General features: G+C 37.8%; 2 protein-coding genes across 2 annotated transcripts in view; one reads left to right on the top strand and one right to left on the bottom strand.

Moving 5' to 3' along the window:
* Positions 1-16,667, bottom strand: part of kalrnb (kalirin RhoGEF kinase b) — an 89,651-nt gene that overhangs the window by 40,032 nt on the left and 32,952 nt on the right. The window contains exons 8-15 of the mRNA XM_079884771.1: positions 16,232-16,363; positions 14,511-14,741; positions 12,381-12,503; positions 11,972-12,163; positions 11,017-11,189; positions 10,114-10,288; positions 8,935-9,130; positions 3,064-3,230 (exon numbers count right to left, since the gene is read on the bottom strand). Of these exons, the coding sequence (XP_079740897.1) occupies positions 3,064-3,230; positions 8,935-9,130; positions 10,114-10,288; positions 11,017-11,189; positions 11,972-12,163; positions 12,381-12,503; positions 14,511-14,741; positions 16,232-16,363 (1,389 nt within the window). The remainder of the gene's footprint in view (positions 1-3,063; positions 3,231-8,934; positions 9,131-10,113; positions 10,289-11,016; positions 11,190-11,971; positions 12,164-12,380; positions 12,504-14,510; positions 14,742-16,231; positions 16,364-16,667) is intronic.
* Positions 7,899-16,667, top strand: part of iqcb1 (IQ motif containing B1) — a 78,650-nt gene continuing 69,881 nt past the window's right edge. The window contains exon 1 of the mRNA XM_079884784.1: positions 7,899-7,959. Coding sequence (XP_079740910.1) covers positions 7,923-7,959 — 37 coding nt within the window. The 5' untranslated portion in view covers positions 7,899-7,922. The remainder of the gene's footprint in view (positions 7,960-16,667) is intronic.

Genomic DNA, 16,667 nt, shown 5'->3' on the forward strand with positions numbered 1-16,667 from the left:
TATCTGGAAAACTTTTACTATTACAGCTATTATACGTTTTTACTATTACAGCTATCGGGATTAACGAATCATGAGAAGTTTTTTAAGTATTTAGATTTATTACAATCACATAAAAGGTTGCAGTGATGATGAGCACTGAGCAGATGACAGTCTGTTGATCGCGTGAAAGATCTTATCATTGCAACGCAGTTTCTGCACTCTCACTAATGATTTCACCAATGCAAACATGAGGTATATAAATACAGTAAGAGATTCGTTGTGCAGTGTAACAGCGTCATTGATTTCATAACGAGTTTTGGCAAGAGTCCAGATAAACTCGCGCTGTGTCACCGACAGCAGGCTTGGGCGATTGGAAAGGGATTGTTCTTTGATCGCTTTCTGTATATTAATCACAGTTTAAGTAAGATTATTTTCATCCTACTAAGAGAAACGAACGATGTGAAGAGTGATCGCTACTTCCATATTAAATCACTACTTACCGCTTGCTGGAATATAGTTGAAATTGCCCCCTTCGTCAGTATGAAACGCTGAGAGAAGCCTGCTTGATATTATTCCAGGTTAGAAAAACAGTCCGTGGTGAAATGGACAGAGCAAACTAACAACTTCGAATTAAACTTTTGCGGTATCCGATTATAGATAAACATCAACCACGTCTGTTGACATTTCGCCATCAATACGCCTGTGTTCCTGTGGGCGGAGGTTACGGTTCTAGTGATATCACTAAAGAAGGATGTAGAGGGGTGTAGTCCAATCCAGCCGTTTTTTGTAGTCAACTTCTGTTAAATAAAATATCTCGCTTGGCATTGAACTTTGAGCTTTATAATTTTACAGATATTATTTATACTCTAACAACAACATTACACACTAACTAAAGTTTGAAACATGGGATCACATAGAACGGGACCTTTAACTGGTGCTGTTAGCTACTAATTAGACACACGTATATGTATACATATGTATATGTATGCCTAATTTTAAGTATGTCTAATTAGTAGCTATATTTATATATATAAATACACACTGTATATATACAGGTGCTGGTCATAAAATTAGAATATCATCAAAAAGTTGATTTATTTCAAGAATTCAACTTAACAGGTGAAACTCATCTATTATATAGACTCATTACATGCAAAGTGAGATATTTCAAGCCTTTATTTGTTATAATTTTGATGATTATGGCTTACATCTTATGAAACCCACGAAATCAAAATCCCAGAAAATTAGAATATTACATGAAATCACACAGTAATTACACAGTGATACCATGGTCATTGAACCAGGTTTTGGTTCTTTTGGCAGTGTGGGCCGGTGCAAATCCTGCTGGAAAATGAAGTCAGCATCTCCATAAAGCTTGTCTGCTGAAGGAAGCATGAAGTGCTCTGAAAATGTCCTGGTAGACGGCTGCGTTGAGTGGACAGCACAGTGGACCAACACCAGCCGATGACATGGCTCCCCAAACCAACACAGACTGTGGAAACTTCACACTGGACTTCAAGCATCTTGGATTGTGTGCCTCTCCATTCTTCCTCCAGACTCTGGGACCTTGGTTTCCAAATGAGACGCAAAATTTGCTCTCATCAGAAAAGAGGACTTTGGTCCACTGTGCTTTATTAAATCCAGAGTCAACGCAGCCGTCTACCAGGACATTTTCAGAGCACTTCATGCTTCCTTCATTTTCCAGCAGGATTTGCACCTGCCCACACTGCCAAAATAACCAAAACCTGGTTCAATGACCATGGTGTTACTGTGTAATTACTGTGTGATTTCATGTAATATTCTAATTTTCTGGGATTTTGATTTTGTGGGTTTCATAAGCTGTAAGCCATAATCATCAAAATTATAACAAATAAAGGCTTGAAATATCTCACTTTTCATGTAATGAGTCTATATATTAGTTTCACCTGTTAAGTTGAATTCTTGAAATAAATCAACTTTTTGATGATATTCTAATTTTATGACCAGCACCTGTATATAATAATAATGTATAGTGAAAAAATTAAGTTGTGTGGAATTGTCAAGTTCACATAACTTAATTTTTTCAATTACACATGAAGTTTATTTACTTAAGGCAACAGGTTTTCTCACTTTTTTTTAAGTTAAGTCAACTGATCACATTTTACAGTGTGTATGTATGTGTATATGTATATATGTGTGTGTGTGTGTATGTTTGTTACACTGAAGACTGGAGTATTTTGAACAGACTTATGACATGACTTGTGCAAAATATAAACATGGTGGTTTAAATAAAATGCAAATTCTAATCCAAATCTAATCCAAAACTATTACTGGTTTTACAATTTGGGTTTTTTAATGACCCTTTTCCTTCTCTCAGGACTATTTAGTACGTCTACTTTTGTTCATTTTATTGTACTTTTTATTTATTTCAAATATTTATTGACGATATGAGGTCAGTAAGTAAGATGATTTGTTTAAAGAACATTCTAGTTAACATCTCTGATTCATAGTAAAGTGGAAATGCTGCCATTTTCAAAACTAATGGCAAATTGTTCAATGTTTCGTTCCATTTCTCAAGAATCAGTGAAATGTGCAGAAACATTAAGGGTGCAGAAACATTAAAGCTGAGCTGGAGGGAGTCCCCACTCCCACATTATGTAACACCCTGCCTACATTTACATTCATGTTCTAACCAAACTGATGTGCAAGAAAGTACATATAGAAATAAGATACAATATAATCAATTAAAGAGCAAAGATAAAGCTGAGAGGTCCCGAGATGACAGCACTGCCAGTAAGAAAGCAATGCTGTCTATGAAATACTGCAAGTGAATTGATTGATTCATTTTTCTGAAATGCAGGGCTGCAGTCTGCACCCACGCACTGCCAGAGTCTGGATATGAGCGACAGTGTTTGTGTGTGTGTGTGTGCGAGCTCAAAGTGTCAACGATAAAGGCAATTAGCTGGGCACTCAGTACTAATGGCATCAGTCAGAATCTCGGACATTAGCACAGCACAGGCTTTTTTCCTGAAATCAGGTGACTTCAAGTAGGGTCCCAAAATGTGAGCATGAGCTGAGATGTAGCAATTGATTTTAAACACACACCTGTTTGACCTCCGCCTGAAGGTGTCGTAGCTGCAAGCACTGCTCCAGACGTTTGTGTGTGTGTTCTGCGCTCACTTCCAGCTCATGCTGCTTTTCATTCAAGAACTCCAGCAGCTCTTGAATTTTTGCCGCCAAATCAACATCTTTTTCTCCGGTGAGTTCCACACCTGAAAAATACACATACATATTTACTCGGAGTGATTTACATCAACTCTGAGTGAACTCTCTGCTCCTCACCACGGGGCTTCTCAGGTACTCCGAACAAATCACTCCGCCCAAGTAGCAGTGCTTCGCCTTCTGAGAATATAGTTCCCAGTATGTATACGGTTAGAAGATGGCTGTGTCTCATCATGTGACCTTGTTATTTGTACACGCTGTGACTATACAAATCACAATATGTAAATAGGAAAATGTTGGCGTTATTTTTTCACTTATTGGGAGCAGTATGCTAGCTGGAGCCATTTACCTCTGGTATTTGTGCTAAGCTAGGCTAGCGGTGGGTGCGTCAGACAGAGTTACGGCACACAAGGAGATGAGAAGGGTATGTATGGACTTATCTAACTCTGGGGGATACGGTGAATAAGCTAAAGTCCCAAAAAGTCGGCGTGTTCCTTTAAATTAGTTAATTTCATCTATAAAGCAATGATGTCATTTTCCAGCTCAGTTCAGATCTCACACAGCAGCGTCAGTACAGTCAGGTCAATAATATTGTTGAATATTAAAGAGTCCCCAACTAAGCATTCCAGAGACGACAGTGACAAGGAACCCAAACTCCATCAGGTGACAGAATGGAGAAAAAAAGTAGTCATGGAGTGAATATGATTCACTAATAATCAATAATAAAATATCAATCTAAGTAGCATGTGTAAACAAATTATGCTGTTTTTTAAAAAATATTATGTTCCACAAACATTTGACAACAAGAAAGTCTCCAAATACTGTTTGTGTTCTTTATGAGCTGTATGTTTGTACTATCATTTCATCTTTATCATCACCAAACTAACTTTTTTTTGTAAAATGTTTTGCTTGAAAAGTGCTATACTTGTTCAGTGTTGAGTCCAAGTCTGAGTCCAAGACCATATTTTTGAGACTTGAGACAAACTTAAGTCTGATTCCGGTCTTGTTCAGACTCAAGTATTGCAAGTATTTACTTATTCCACCAAAGGAAGCGTTGCACTTTTTCCCATTCAAAACAATGTGAGTGCCGCGTCTTGTGTTATTCTATAGTCTTTGGCTGTAGTCACCTAGTTGACTAAACGGCAGTGTCAGCAAGAAGATTAAAAAATATGGACATTTTCAGAGACAGGTATTTCAGAAACTCAACAGATATGAAATATGATCAGTAGAGAAAAACGCTGTTAATGAAAAGATGAGCACTGGACTGCTGCAGGTTAGTGGGGAAAATACATTTATTTATTATTATTTCATTATGCACAGTTGGAAAGAAAATATATTTATAGGAACATTTCAGCAGGTTCAAGATAATTCATGTTAATGCAGAGAACATGATTCAATGTTTTAATCAATTGACAGCGATAGTACTAATCTGCGCTCTCAGTCTCATGTATGTGCGCTGAACACTGTTAACTGAGTTGTCATAAGTATAATGTGGAAGCAATAGTTCATTTTCTTTCCTCTGTCCAGCAGGGTGCGCTGTGCTGTGAACAACTATGTCTCAGGCCTCCTCTGAAGGTCTCCATCTCAGCGAGGAGTTATTATGGCATGTGAGCAGGGAACGTGTCAGGTGAGTTGTGTGATGGAATGTCCCAGCTGCCCAGCAGAGCGTCAAATGCATGGCATCGATCATATGCGCGTGTCTGTAACTGCATTAGTGCGTGACAGACAACCAGCGTCTGTGTAAGTGCTTGTGAGACTCCTCTCTGCAGATACAACACAGGGCGTTTTAACCTCCTTCTACTAACCCTTACATCACCCCACTTATCCTCAGCTACCTGCCCGTGGGCTGTCTCCATGACAACCTCACAGCAGGCCACAGGAGTCGGTTCCCATGGGAACGCGATGTGTGAGTGACAGGACGGCCTCTGCAGTATCCCGAGCATCCTCGCGGCAACCCAACAATGAGCGATAGAGTGTGTCCGAGGAACCCCAAAGTGACGAGCAAAGGCCCGTCACCATGGAAACCTTGGTATAGGGGATGTAAAGGGGGGTTTCCATAGCAACCTTACCCCTGCATACAGAGTTAATAGTATGAGAGATCCCAGAGCTGTCTGGAGCTCCGTCTCCCTCCACTTCCTCCAATCCATTTCATCTTCTCTTGCTGCCATACACACATTTTCCATCCTTATCTTTCCACCCAATCCTCCGTCCGCTTCTCTCTCTTCCTCTTTCATCACACGTATCTAAGGCAGCCCATAATGTGGGTAGCAGCTTTCTGCTGTTGTGTCCGTGGTAACTGTCAATAAAATACAACAGAGCACGGAGGAGTGAAGCGATGACTGATTCACACTCTTTTATCTCTCCACTGAACACTAACTCATCATCACTCCTGCGTTCTCATCTCTCACTGGCCCTTACAGCAGACATTAGCCAACTGTCTTACTGCCATAAAGGCTGGTTCACACTGACTCAACGAACAGCACATATTTAAACCTTGTAAAGTAGGCTGTTGGATGTAGAGTGTTCACGTTACTCCAACAAGCTTTGTTTTAAAAGGTTATTATTACTGGTGAAACATAAATTATGTTCTCATCACATGGCGTGAGAGAGAAGAAGCTAATAATAAAAGAGAAGCACACTGACATGTGCACAAATAAAAAATGGACAGTGGATGAAGGACAGCAGGTCAGCGATAAAATCATCTGTATGTGCAAGATGTTAAGATCCATAAAGGATGAAGATCCATATCCATAAAGGATATATATATATATATATATATATATTCTTATACTGTATACTGTATATACTATATATATATATATATATATATATATATATGTATATATACATACATGTATATATACATACACAGGTATGTACATATATCAATATGATAAATATACACACACACATATATATACAGTATATATAGTGTGCTATCAATTAAGAAATTAAGTAATTAATCTGTAAAAAAAATCTGTAATTAATCGCATCTAACATTACAGTTTTTAATATATTTTTTTATTGTAATCATTTCACACGGGCATTTTGGCAAAATTTTGTGTTTTTGCGTGCTGTCTGAAACGGCATTCTGTGTGCCTGAGTCACATGTGTGTCACACAGACAGGAGATTCACAGACGCACACCAGTACCACACCAGTTCTCTTTTGTGTCTTGTCTTAATGCGCTTGAATGGTTTAAAAGCATTTGCATGAATAAGAGCATGGACATATAATTGAAACGGTAGCTAAAGGAAGACAGAAAGAAACGGATGCTTTATTAATTGCATTAAATATTTTTAACGCATAAAACTGAGAAAAATTTGCACGTTAATCTTGACAGCCCTATTTTTATATATATATATATATATATATATATATATATATATATATATATATATATATATATATATATATAGTAATAATAAATGGGTTAGTGCTGTCAATTTAAAATAATTTGGTAAATGTAATGCGATTAACTATAGGTAGTTTATTAACTAGTGCAATAAATAATTAATGCAAATATTGTTAACTATAACTGAAACTATTAAACAATGTTTTTGGTAAAGTTAAATAAATCTGAATATATGGAGCAGCCTAATAGGTCTTAACTCAAACTGCTTGCAATCACATCATTCTCTATAGGGCACAGCTGATTGGTTCCTGCTGTATCAGTAGCCAATGAGCTGGTGTGCTCAACCTTCAAATACTTGGTTAGCATTTGCTGTAGCAGTGCAGCACTTTCAGAAACCCTCCACCTCCCCCAGCTCCACCTGTATAGATCTGCTATGGGTAATTCATGTATGCTATATTGTACAGCAGCAGCATGTCTTACTTGCTCACAGCAGCGTGTCGTGTTTGTATTGGCAGTAGCAAGTCCTGTACTTGCTCTGCTGCAGGGCAGCAGATCCATTCCGCCAAGACCAAATATATCAACATTGTCATTCTCATTATCGTGCCAAACACTCAGAGAGTTGTCATGACAGAAATATATAGCCTATACTATATTAAATGAAAATGTAGCCTTGGCAATAAGTAAGCTTAAAGGGTTAGTTCACCCAAAAATGAAAATTCTGTCAGTAATTACTCACCCTCATGTTGTTCCAACCGCGTAAGACCTTCGTTCATCTTCGGAACACAAATTAAGATATTTTTGATGAAATCTGAGCCTTCTCACACTCCTCCGTAGGCTGCTATGTGACCGAAACTTGCTGGCCCAGAAAAGTTATTAAAGAGATCGTTAATATAGTCCAAGTGACTCCAGTGGCTCAATCTTAAGTATATCAAGTGACGAGAATACTTTTTGTGCGCAAAAACAAACAAAAATAACGACTTTATTCCACTTTTCATTTCCTTCTCTCTGGGCCTCGTAGTGTTTTTGCGCTGCGCGTCAGTGTTGCACGTCAGACGCATCACACACATGACCAGCTTCGGCCAATAGTGAGCCTACGTGGTGACGTGTAACACAGACACGCTACGCAAAAACACTACGCGAACCAACTAGAGGCCCAGAGAGAAGGAAATTAAAAGTGGAATAAAGTCGTTATTTTTGTTTGTTTTTGCGCACAAAAAGTATTCTCGTCGCTTGATATACTTAAGATTGAGCCACTGGAGTCACTTGGACTATATTAACGATCTCTTTAATAACTTTTCTGGGCCAGCCAGTTTCGGTCACATAGCAGCCTACGGAGGAGTGATCAGCTCTCAGATTTAATCAAAAATATCTTAATTTGTGTTCCGAAGATGAACGAAGGTCTTACGCGGTTGGAACAACATGAGGGTGAGTAATTACTGACAGAATTTTCATTTTTGGGTGAACTAACCCTTTAAGTTGAACTACAAAAATTAGGCTACTAAAACTAAAACTGAAATAAATGTAAATTAAAAGGTAAAAGAAAATATTTGAAAAAATAATAAAAATTGCAAAATTACAAAAACTAAAATTAAAATGAAAACAATATATGAAAATAAAAGCTAAAATTCAAATTATTAATAAATACTATGATAGTATATAAATAATACTAAAACAACATTGCACAAGACCCATACACAGATCCCAGTATAAGGGGTCTTCTTACCATCAAAGCAAATAAAGCTCAAAGTACCAAGTTCATGTTTTTCTCCACAGGCAACGCGCCTCACAAACCACACTTACAGAGAGCAGACAGCTCAAAATGAGACAGAATGCGGGGTGTTGAGAAGGAATGCAAGAACATGTTCTGTGTGAAGGGCCTTTTGTCTACCGCAGACAGATATGGATTGCTGTGGACTGTACACTTGTGATAGGCTTATGTTCAATTACATGGAAATAAAACAAACAATGCATTGACTTCTAAAGTCGTTTTCTTGTGATGTCTATTCAATGATTTTGCACAATCTGCCACAGTAATGTCTTTAGATTATTTATGAACATCTTCAATATCCATAAATATTGATTCAAGTGATTCATTCCTAATAATTTGAGTAAATAATCAGCATATTACCGGTATGTAATTAATTGAATTAAAATTTTCCTGATAATTTCTGATTAAATGAGATTGTCAAAGATTCCATGACCCGACAAACACAAAGTGAACATCAGTAAACCAAGCGTGAAACCAATGGTGACACCAGCACAGCAACAACTGCCAACAAACACCAAAAGTGTTAAAACGCTGATTCAACAGAACCCAGAAACTGTAGTATGAAACTATTACTCGCTCTCGCACCCTTCACTCAGTCTCTACATCTCTAGTATCTCTGAGCAGCTCCTCACCTGAAGCCTGGACCTCCATGATGTACTGGTGGAGATCCTGTCCCTGCTGTATGACCTCATAGGTCATGTTGTTCATGGCGAGCTTGCGCTCAGTGTGTCTGTGTAGTCTTTGTTCAGCAAGCGTGAGTTCCTCTGTGTTGAAATCAGAAGCTTGTCGCATCAAATCTTGTTTCCATGCGTCCAGCTCACCCATCACCTACGAAACAGACACCATTTATAACCAGTTTACACTCATATTCATGAAATAATAAATAACATATATTCAATATAATGAAAAAAGTGTGTGAAAAGCTCAATTTAATTATCATTAAAGTCCAATATGATTCATGGTGTGTGAGACACATTTTTACTGATCCAGTTCAACGCTTTAAAAAATGTGTTCACAGTGGTTAACAGCTTACTGGAGCAATGCGGAGTAAAATTAAAGTGAATATGAACTAAAACTAAATGCTGTATAAAATTAAACTTTCGGTAATTGAAATAAGGCAGATTTTTATATAAATACGGTAAAGCAAAATAAAAATTATTTAAAAAACAAAAACTGATCAAAATGACAAAATTACCCAAATCTTAAACTAAAAACCATATATATATAAAGATGAAATAAAAACCTATTAATATATTTAATAAATGCTGTAATACGATATTGTAAATAATACTAAAATAACATTGCACAGAAGGCAAAGATTATCAGTAGATACAAACTTTTGTCTGTCACACAAAGCATGCATGGCTTCAGAAGACCAAAGTGAAGACAGTGTATTAGTCAGATTGACCACTGCTGTGATACTGTAATGGTGCATTTGTTTCTTTCTTTTCTTTTTTGAAGCTTGGCAGCCCTAGTCTTCATTTGCTTTCATCATATTGAAAAGAGTAGGCAGGATATTTCCAAAAAAAAAAAAAAAAAAAAATTCACTTTTGGTGTTCCTCAGAAGAAAGTTAGCCAATCAAGTATGGAACAACATGCGGGTGAGTAAATGATGGCAGAATTTTGGGGTGAACTATGAGATAAAGTATATACAGTAAGACAAACAACACTCCTAAATCCAAAAACAATTTTACATAATACACAAACATATATACAGACGTGCAAATGCAAATGGCACAGAAGCATATCTGTTGAAATAAAGTTGCATTAATTAAGGAATGGCCATCAAACACACAAACATATTGACACACCTCCAGGGCGTACTGTTCAAAGATACGGAGCTGCAGGAAGATGTCCAGTTTGATCCTGCGCTCATGAAAAAGCTCCTCCATATGAGCCTGAGCCTCATCCAACTGCTGTAAAACACCCTCGATATGAGCCACGGAGCTGGCATGTGGCAGCTTATTACAGGCCAACGCTGAGTCTCTGTTTGAGCACACACAAACCCACGCCAAAACATCCAAGAGCAAATCAATATCAGTAGAGGGCATGTAAATCCAGAACCAGTATATACCAGCATGCCATCACATGTAAAGGCATGTTCAGAAGTAATCTAAAAAGAATATTATTTACACTTTATTTCAATGGTCCACTTTAGACATTCTACTAACTATAAGTAACTTTGCAACTACAGGTCAACTAACTCTCATTAGAGTAGAGTTAGAGTTAGGTAAGGGTTAGGTGTTAGTAGAATAAGTTGACATGTAGACTATAAGTTACTTATAGTCAGTAGAATGTCTGTTTGGGAGCATCAAAACAAAGAGTTAGCAGATATAAAGCAGACAGTCCACAAATACTTTAATGAAAGTTAGTTGACATGTAGTTACTATAAGTGACATATAGTTAGTAGAATGTCTAAAGTGGACCATCAAAATAAAGCGTTACCGAATATTATTAAAATTGATCTGCAAACCGAAAATTGTTATGGCTGTAGCCTAGTGGTTACCAGATTTGGTCCTGAGACTCAAGTGCTAACCACCTAAGTTATTTTGTGCTAAACCCTGTACTTCACAACTTTGTTACTTTTTCAAGGCTGTTACATGTATCATGTTAGGAATAATTTTGGTAACTTCTGGAATGGAAAATGTGAAAAGACAAGAGTTGGGTTACAATGAAATGCTGTACAATAGGAGCGTGTTGTCTGTCAAACTCACCGCAGATGCTGAATAAGCTCCTCCCCCTCTTTGATGACATTGAGTGTGGCATCCAGAGTGCTGCTCTGCTGCTGCTGAAACAGCCTGATCAGCTCCTGAACAGCATCCACAGACTCAGAGTTCAGCACCGGCTCCACAAGAGTCTTCTGAAAGTCCTCCATCCATGACCACAGCTAGAAACAGACAGGACAGATGGATAGACAGTCACATAAGTCAAACAGATAGTTAAACTGTATGTCCTGGGAATTTGTATCTTTCTATATTGATAGCTGACTGTCATTGTTGCTAGGCAGTTGTTTGGTTACTAGGTTACTAGGGTGCATTCTGGGTAGTTGCTATGGCATTGTTGCAAGGGTGTTGCTAGGCAGTTGCTAAGGTGTTCTGGATATTTTGTCTAGCAACCACCCACAATGCCATAACTGAATCACCTAGAACACTCTAGAAACAGAGTGACTAGGGTGTTGCTAGAGTGTTCTAGGTGGATGTAGGGGTTTTGCTAGGCATTTGTTAGAGTGTTGTGTGGGTTGTTGCTAGGCAGTTGCTACAGTGTTCTAGGTATTTGCTTGAGCACAGATAGGTGGTTGCTAGGCAGTTGCTAAGGTGTTCTGGGTATTTGCTAGGTGGTTGCATAAGTGGTAGCCTCCCTGTGCTAGGTAGGTGGTTGGTAGACAATTGTTCAAAAGTGTTTATTACACTTTGGGGGTTGTTAAGGTGTTGCTAGGTGATTGCAGGTGGCTGTTTATCTACTCCTTTATAGTCAGAAATACTGCTTTCATAAGACGTTGTTAAATAGCATCTCATTATGTTGGCTTTGTCTATTTAGTTTAGTTTTTAATTAGTGCAGTCAGTCAGTAAGTGGAGTTGAGAGCTACTAACAAAATCTCTTACGCATGAACAGAGATCAGTCACAACTAGCTTTTTGGAGAGCACTGTTTAATGTGTGTGGGTGCACTACCTCTTTAGTGTGGGTGTGAAAAGACACTGAGATATCCAGCAGCAGTTTCCTCTGTTCCACCCTCCGTACAAACTCCTGAACTCTGACCTCCAGGTGATGGGCGGCAGCGTAAATCTCTTCTGGATCACACTCTCCCGTCTGAGCCAGCTGCTCAGCTGCTTCCAAGAGCTTATCCGCATTAGTATAAGTGTTCTGGAGTGAAAGAGAGAGAGAGAGAGAGAGAGAGAGAGAGAGAGAGAGAGAGAGAGAGAGAGAGAGAGAGTGAGAGAGAAGTACATTAAAAACATCTTCCATGAATATTAACAGGAATCAATAGCATGAAGAAACGATATCACTGCTAATGCTCATTTGCTCCTCTCTCATCAGGAAAAAAATATATACAAACAACATAAACAGAGTGGGTTCTAACCTGTGCCACCTCCTGAAAGTCATCGTGTCGTTTTTGTAGTGCTCGTGCTCTGTGTACAGACTTCCCAACTCCTGTATGTTTACTGAGGAATGCCTCTCCATGGTTTTCAATCCAGTCCAAGACCTAAGCACACACACACACACACACACACACACACACACACACACACACACACACACACACACACACACACACACACACACACACACACACACACACACCAACATTGGATTGTCTATTCCAAATTTAAAGGAACGTTCCAGATTAAGATATCTCCAGTTCCTCCCTTGTGAAAATGAAGTATGCTTATTTGCATTGAATGTGCACTTGTAGCGTACTTCAAATCTTCTTGACATATAAAAATCAAAGTTTTCTTTAAAAAAAACAAAAACTGGACATCCAGATAATATAACATCAATTAAATAAAATGTCACTTAAGTGTACTTAAAGAGAATAAACTTTAATAACTGTTTCTTAACACACTTAAAGGGGCTATATGCAACTTTTTCCCCAAAATAAACGTAACAATAGCCTTTTTATTTGACCATGTATGACTCAAACATCTCCTGATGAGCATACTGACACCTTGTCAGCTCACAGTGGGTGCACCTATAAGCCTGTATCCTATTTTTCCTATTTTCTGTCGGGTCGGATTTTTCGCGCGCTGTCTCCGGATGTGACGTCAAGCGCGTTCATGTTAAACGTTTCAGATCACTCTGCCACCACCGCTAGTCAGCAAACAAACTTAGTTTCTCAAACAATATATGTATTTGACTGTTCTTACCTCTGTAAACATAATGTTGACTTCTTTGCAGCGGATGACTTGTGTGAAGTGTGCACGTACGAGAGCGAGCAGAAAGGAAGAGCAGTTCCGTTTTTTGGCCACAGGTGTCAGTCGCGAGTTTAAATTTCAGAAAAAAGCATATAGCCCCTTTAAGTACACTTTTAAAAAAGTGCACTTTGTAATCATGTTAAATTTAAAGTACATTGAAGTACAGTATCATTTTTAATAATAATAATAGTTTGTCGTGCTTAAAAGAAATACACTTATTTTAATGTGTTGACTATCATACTAAAGCATATGTAGTACTTGATAACAATTTTAACTGTAGAGTGTTATTTGATTTTATATTTAAATGTAATATTTTAAATGTACTAAATTGTATCGTCATCATTATAAATGTGTAATTACAAATATATTTAAATAAAAGTTTCAATAAAAATGACATTCGGCAGTACACTTTAGAAGTAATTATGAAATGACATAAAAAGACGTATTAAGTTCTAATTAAGTCAAAAAGTTTAACTAATTGCGTTTAATATAAACTTAATATAATATTAACTTTCATTTCATTTTCAAATAATATGCAAAACATTACATTGAGTTAGCACTTTAATTTTTCACTTAAGTATATTATTTCTGTAATAAGTATGCAAAAGTTTACTTCTTTTTCGCATGAGTTGTCTAATTTGTAATGTTTCTTAACTATAGAAACATCTTACACATCCTAAAAGCAAGTCAGAGCTTAAATAATTTGTTGTAAAGAGGCTCAGTTGATTTTGAAAAGGTTCAACAGACTTCATCAGTAAGAAGTCAAAGTTCTTTAGTTCACTGCACAAGCTCAATGCTCGAGTAGGCCTCATTTCTGTCTAAAGAGTCCCTGGAAAGGATCCAGTCACATCAAAGAAACAACACAGTCCTGACAGAGAACCGGTGAAGGTACAACAAAAAGCCCCTGAAGGCGACGGCCACAGGAAGTGGAGTGTATTGTTGGAGGAACTGACTATAGGCCAAGCACAATACTGCCGTCCCTCGAGGATGCTGAGGCAATCTCAGTCAACTCTATGGGTCAGAGTTCGTGTCACTTCCTTGTCACTTCCTCTAATACTCTGTGCAGTTGATATTTGTTCTGCCATAGGAGAAACATCGTTACATGCAAAGATCTAAAACCAGCTACTGAAAGGTTGAGAGTTTAGTTCAAATTTGTCAGATGTTGAATTATGTGAGTATAGTGTACGTGTGTGTGTTGTATGCATGCATGTGCACATATGAGTGCATGCATATCTGAGTGATTTGCATAGTGCATGTGTGCATTTGTATGTGTGGATATGCACATATGTGTGATATACCTGCTGCACGTCTTGTTGAAACACACACAGCTGAAGTCTCTGGTGCAGCCGAAGCTTGCGATGTTGCAGGAGACCCTCCAGTCTGCGATACTGAATAACTACCTCATGGACCATCTCCAGAACCACCCTCACCGCCTGACTATAATCGGCCCCTGCCGTCAGAGACCCTGAGTCAGCCGGGGGCTGAGGCCTCTGCAACACATCCAGTAGGGTCTTTCCTGTCTGACTGACCTGCGATCAGAAATAGAAAATTCATTACTTTGTATTTCATTACTTTGTTACTTTTTGTGTTTTAAAGTACTGGTTACTGCATTACAAAGCATAATATCTTACTTTTTTATTCCTCTACATTTCATAAAATCATAGTTCCTTATCATTTCAAACCTGATGTAGTCGTGTTTCCTCGTGTCATGAACAAATCTTCCCTTTGAATCTTTTCAATGAATCTATAAAATCGCTTCACAAATTGCTCTGGACAATACATTTGCGAATGACTGATCAAGTTGCAGCTGTTCTCAAATCAAATCACTGATTCAATAATTCGTTCGGAGCAAGATTGTGATTAGCAACCAGGGCTTGACATTAACACCCACCAACCTGCCAAATGCGGGTGGATTTCAGCAGTGGCGTGTAACGCAGTCACTTTACTACCCACTTTGGAGGGTTGAATTTTATATATAATATATACATTTTTAATTGTAGTCTTGTAAAAAGGAATCTGAAATAATGAACTAAGTGCAATGTACTGTTGTCAAAAATATAGATTTTTCGATACATATCAGTACTGAAATATCTGAAATGCTTCCGATACTCATTTCCCCAGAATAGATACACAATACCAGCTGCGCTTTCCCACACTCTCATCTCTCCGACAGCGAGTTGACACACAAACCCGCCTCCCCGCACTCACCCGTTTATTTTGCTCCGGATGAATATTGTTGGTGTTATCAATGTTAAAATTGTGGCCAAAAATGCTGAGTGGCTAGCAAATTTGGAAAACCACTAGCCACAGATAATGTAAAAAAAAAGTTAATGTCAAGCCCTGTTAACAAATCACTGAATTGGTCCTGTCAGACTCAAAATGAATCAAGAACCAGAATGAATATGATCCTCGAGCTCGAGTGTGCAGAGGATTTGAGTTATGGCATGAAGAGTTAATTTTAGTATTGTTTATCGTGAATAAAAATCATATTTAGGCTATACAGTACACTACTAAAAGTTGTTTGTGAACTAAATCTGCTCTACAAGGGCAAGCGTTTTAAGCTTATTGTACAGTATGAAATGCATCAATGTATGAAACAATTTTCACTCAGAAATTGCTAGTAAATTTTACAAATAATTAAAGAAACTACAAGTAACACATTGAATTAAATGTGAAATTTTAAAGTAGAAAGACTGAAATAGTATAATATTGCAAAACATACTTAATATGTTTAATTTATAACTTCGACAATTTGTTTTTACAGTGTATGCATGTCCACTTGTATCACCGTCTATGTGGGAGGCTACTTTATGTAACACATCTAAATAATGTAAAAATAGAGCAAATAATTGCCTAATGCCTCTTCTCCACTGTCTTCGCCATTTCAAAAGATATAAAACTACGACAGCCCAGATCCACAACATTGCACCAACCAACTCTGAAATGCATTGCCCACAAACATAGTACATAGGCTACATCTCATATTTAAAAAGTTTACATTTTATGTGTCAATGGTCACCTCTGTATATGCTGTGGTGACCTGCTCGTAGAGATTCTGATGGTTGTGAATGGCCATCTCAAGTTCTTGAGTCGCTGTTGGCAATCCGCCCTCACCGCATGACTTCACCCATCCCTCCATGCTGGACAGAAACTAAGAACAGCACAGAGAGTGAACACGCTCTCAAACTTTACAGTGTAAAAGGTCCATGTAATAAAACCAGAGAGGACAGAGGTGCAGAGTCGCACAAACTCATTAAAAACAAGCTCAAACATAATTAAACACAGTTGCTGAAGATCTTACAAATTGGGGTCATAAATCAAAAAGGCATGAAGAAGCTATGTGTGCACATTTAGACAAATGAGTTATTAATGAAGAATCAGACTGAGGCTGATAGAGGATCCTTAAGTACAGTTGCAAATAGAGAAAATCAGGAAATACTTAAAAAGGATCAAAT

This window comes from Squalius cephalus (genome assembly GCF_949319135.1).
Source record: "Squalius cephalus genome assembly, chromosome: 10".
NCBI lineage: Eukaryota > Metazoa > Chordata > Actinopteri > Cypriniformes > Leuciscidae > Squalius > Squalius cephalus.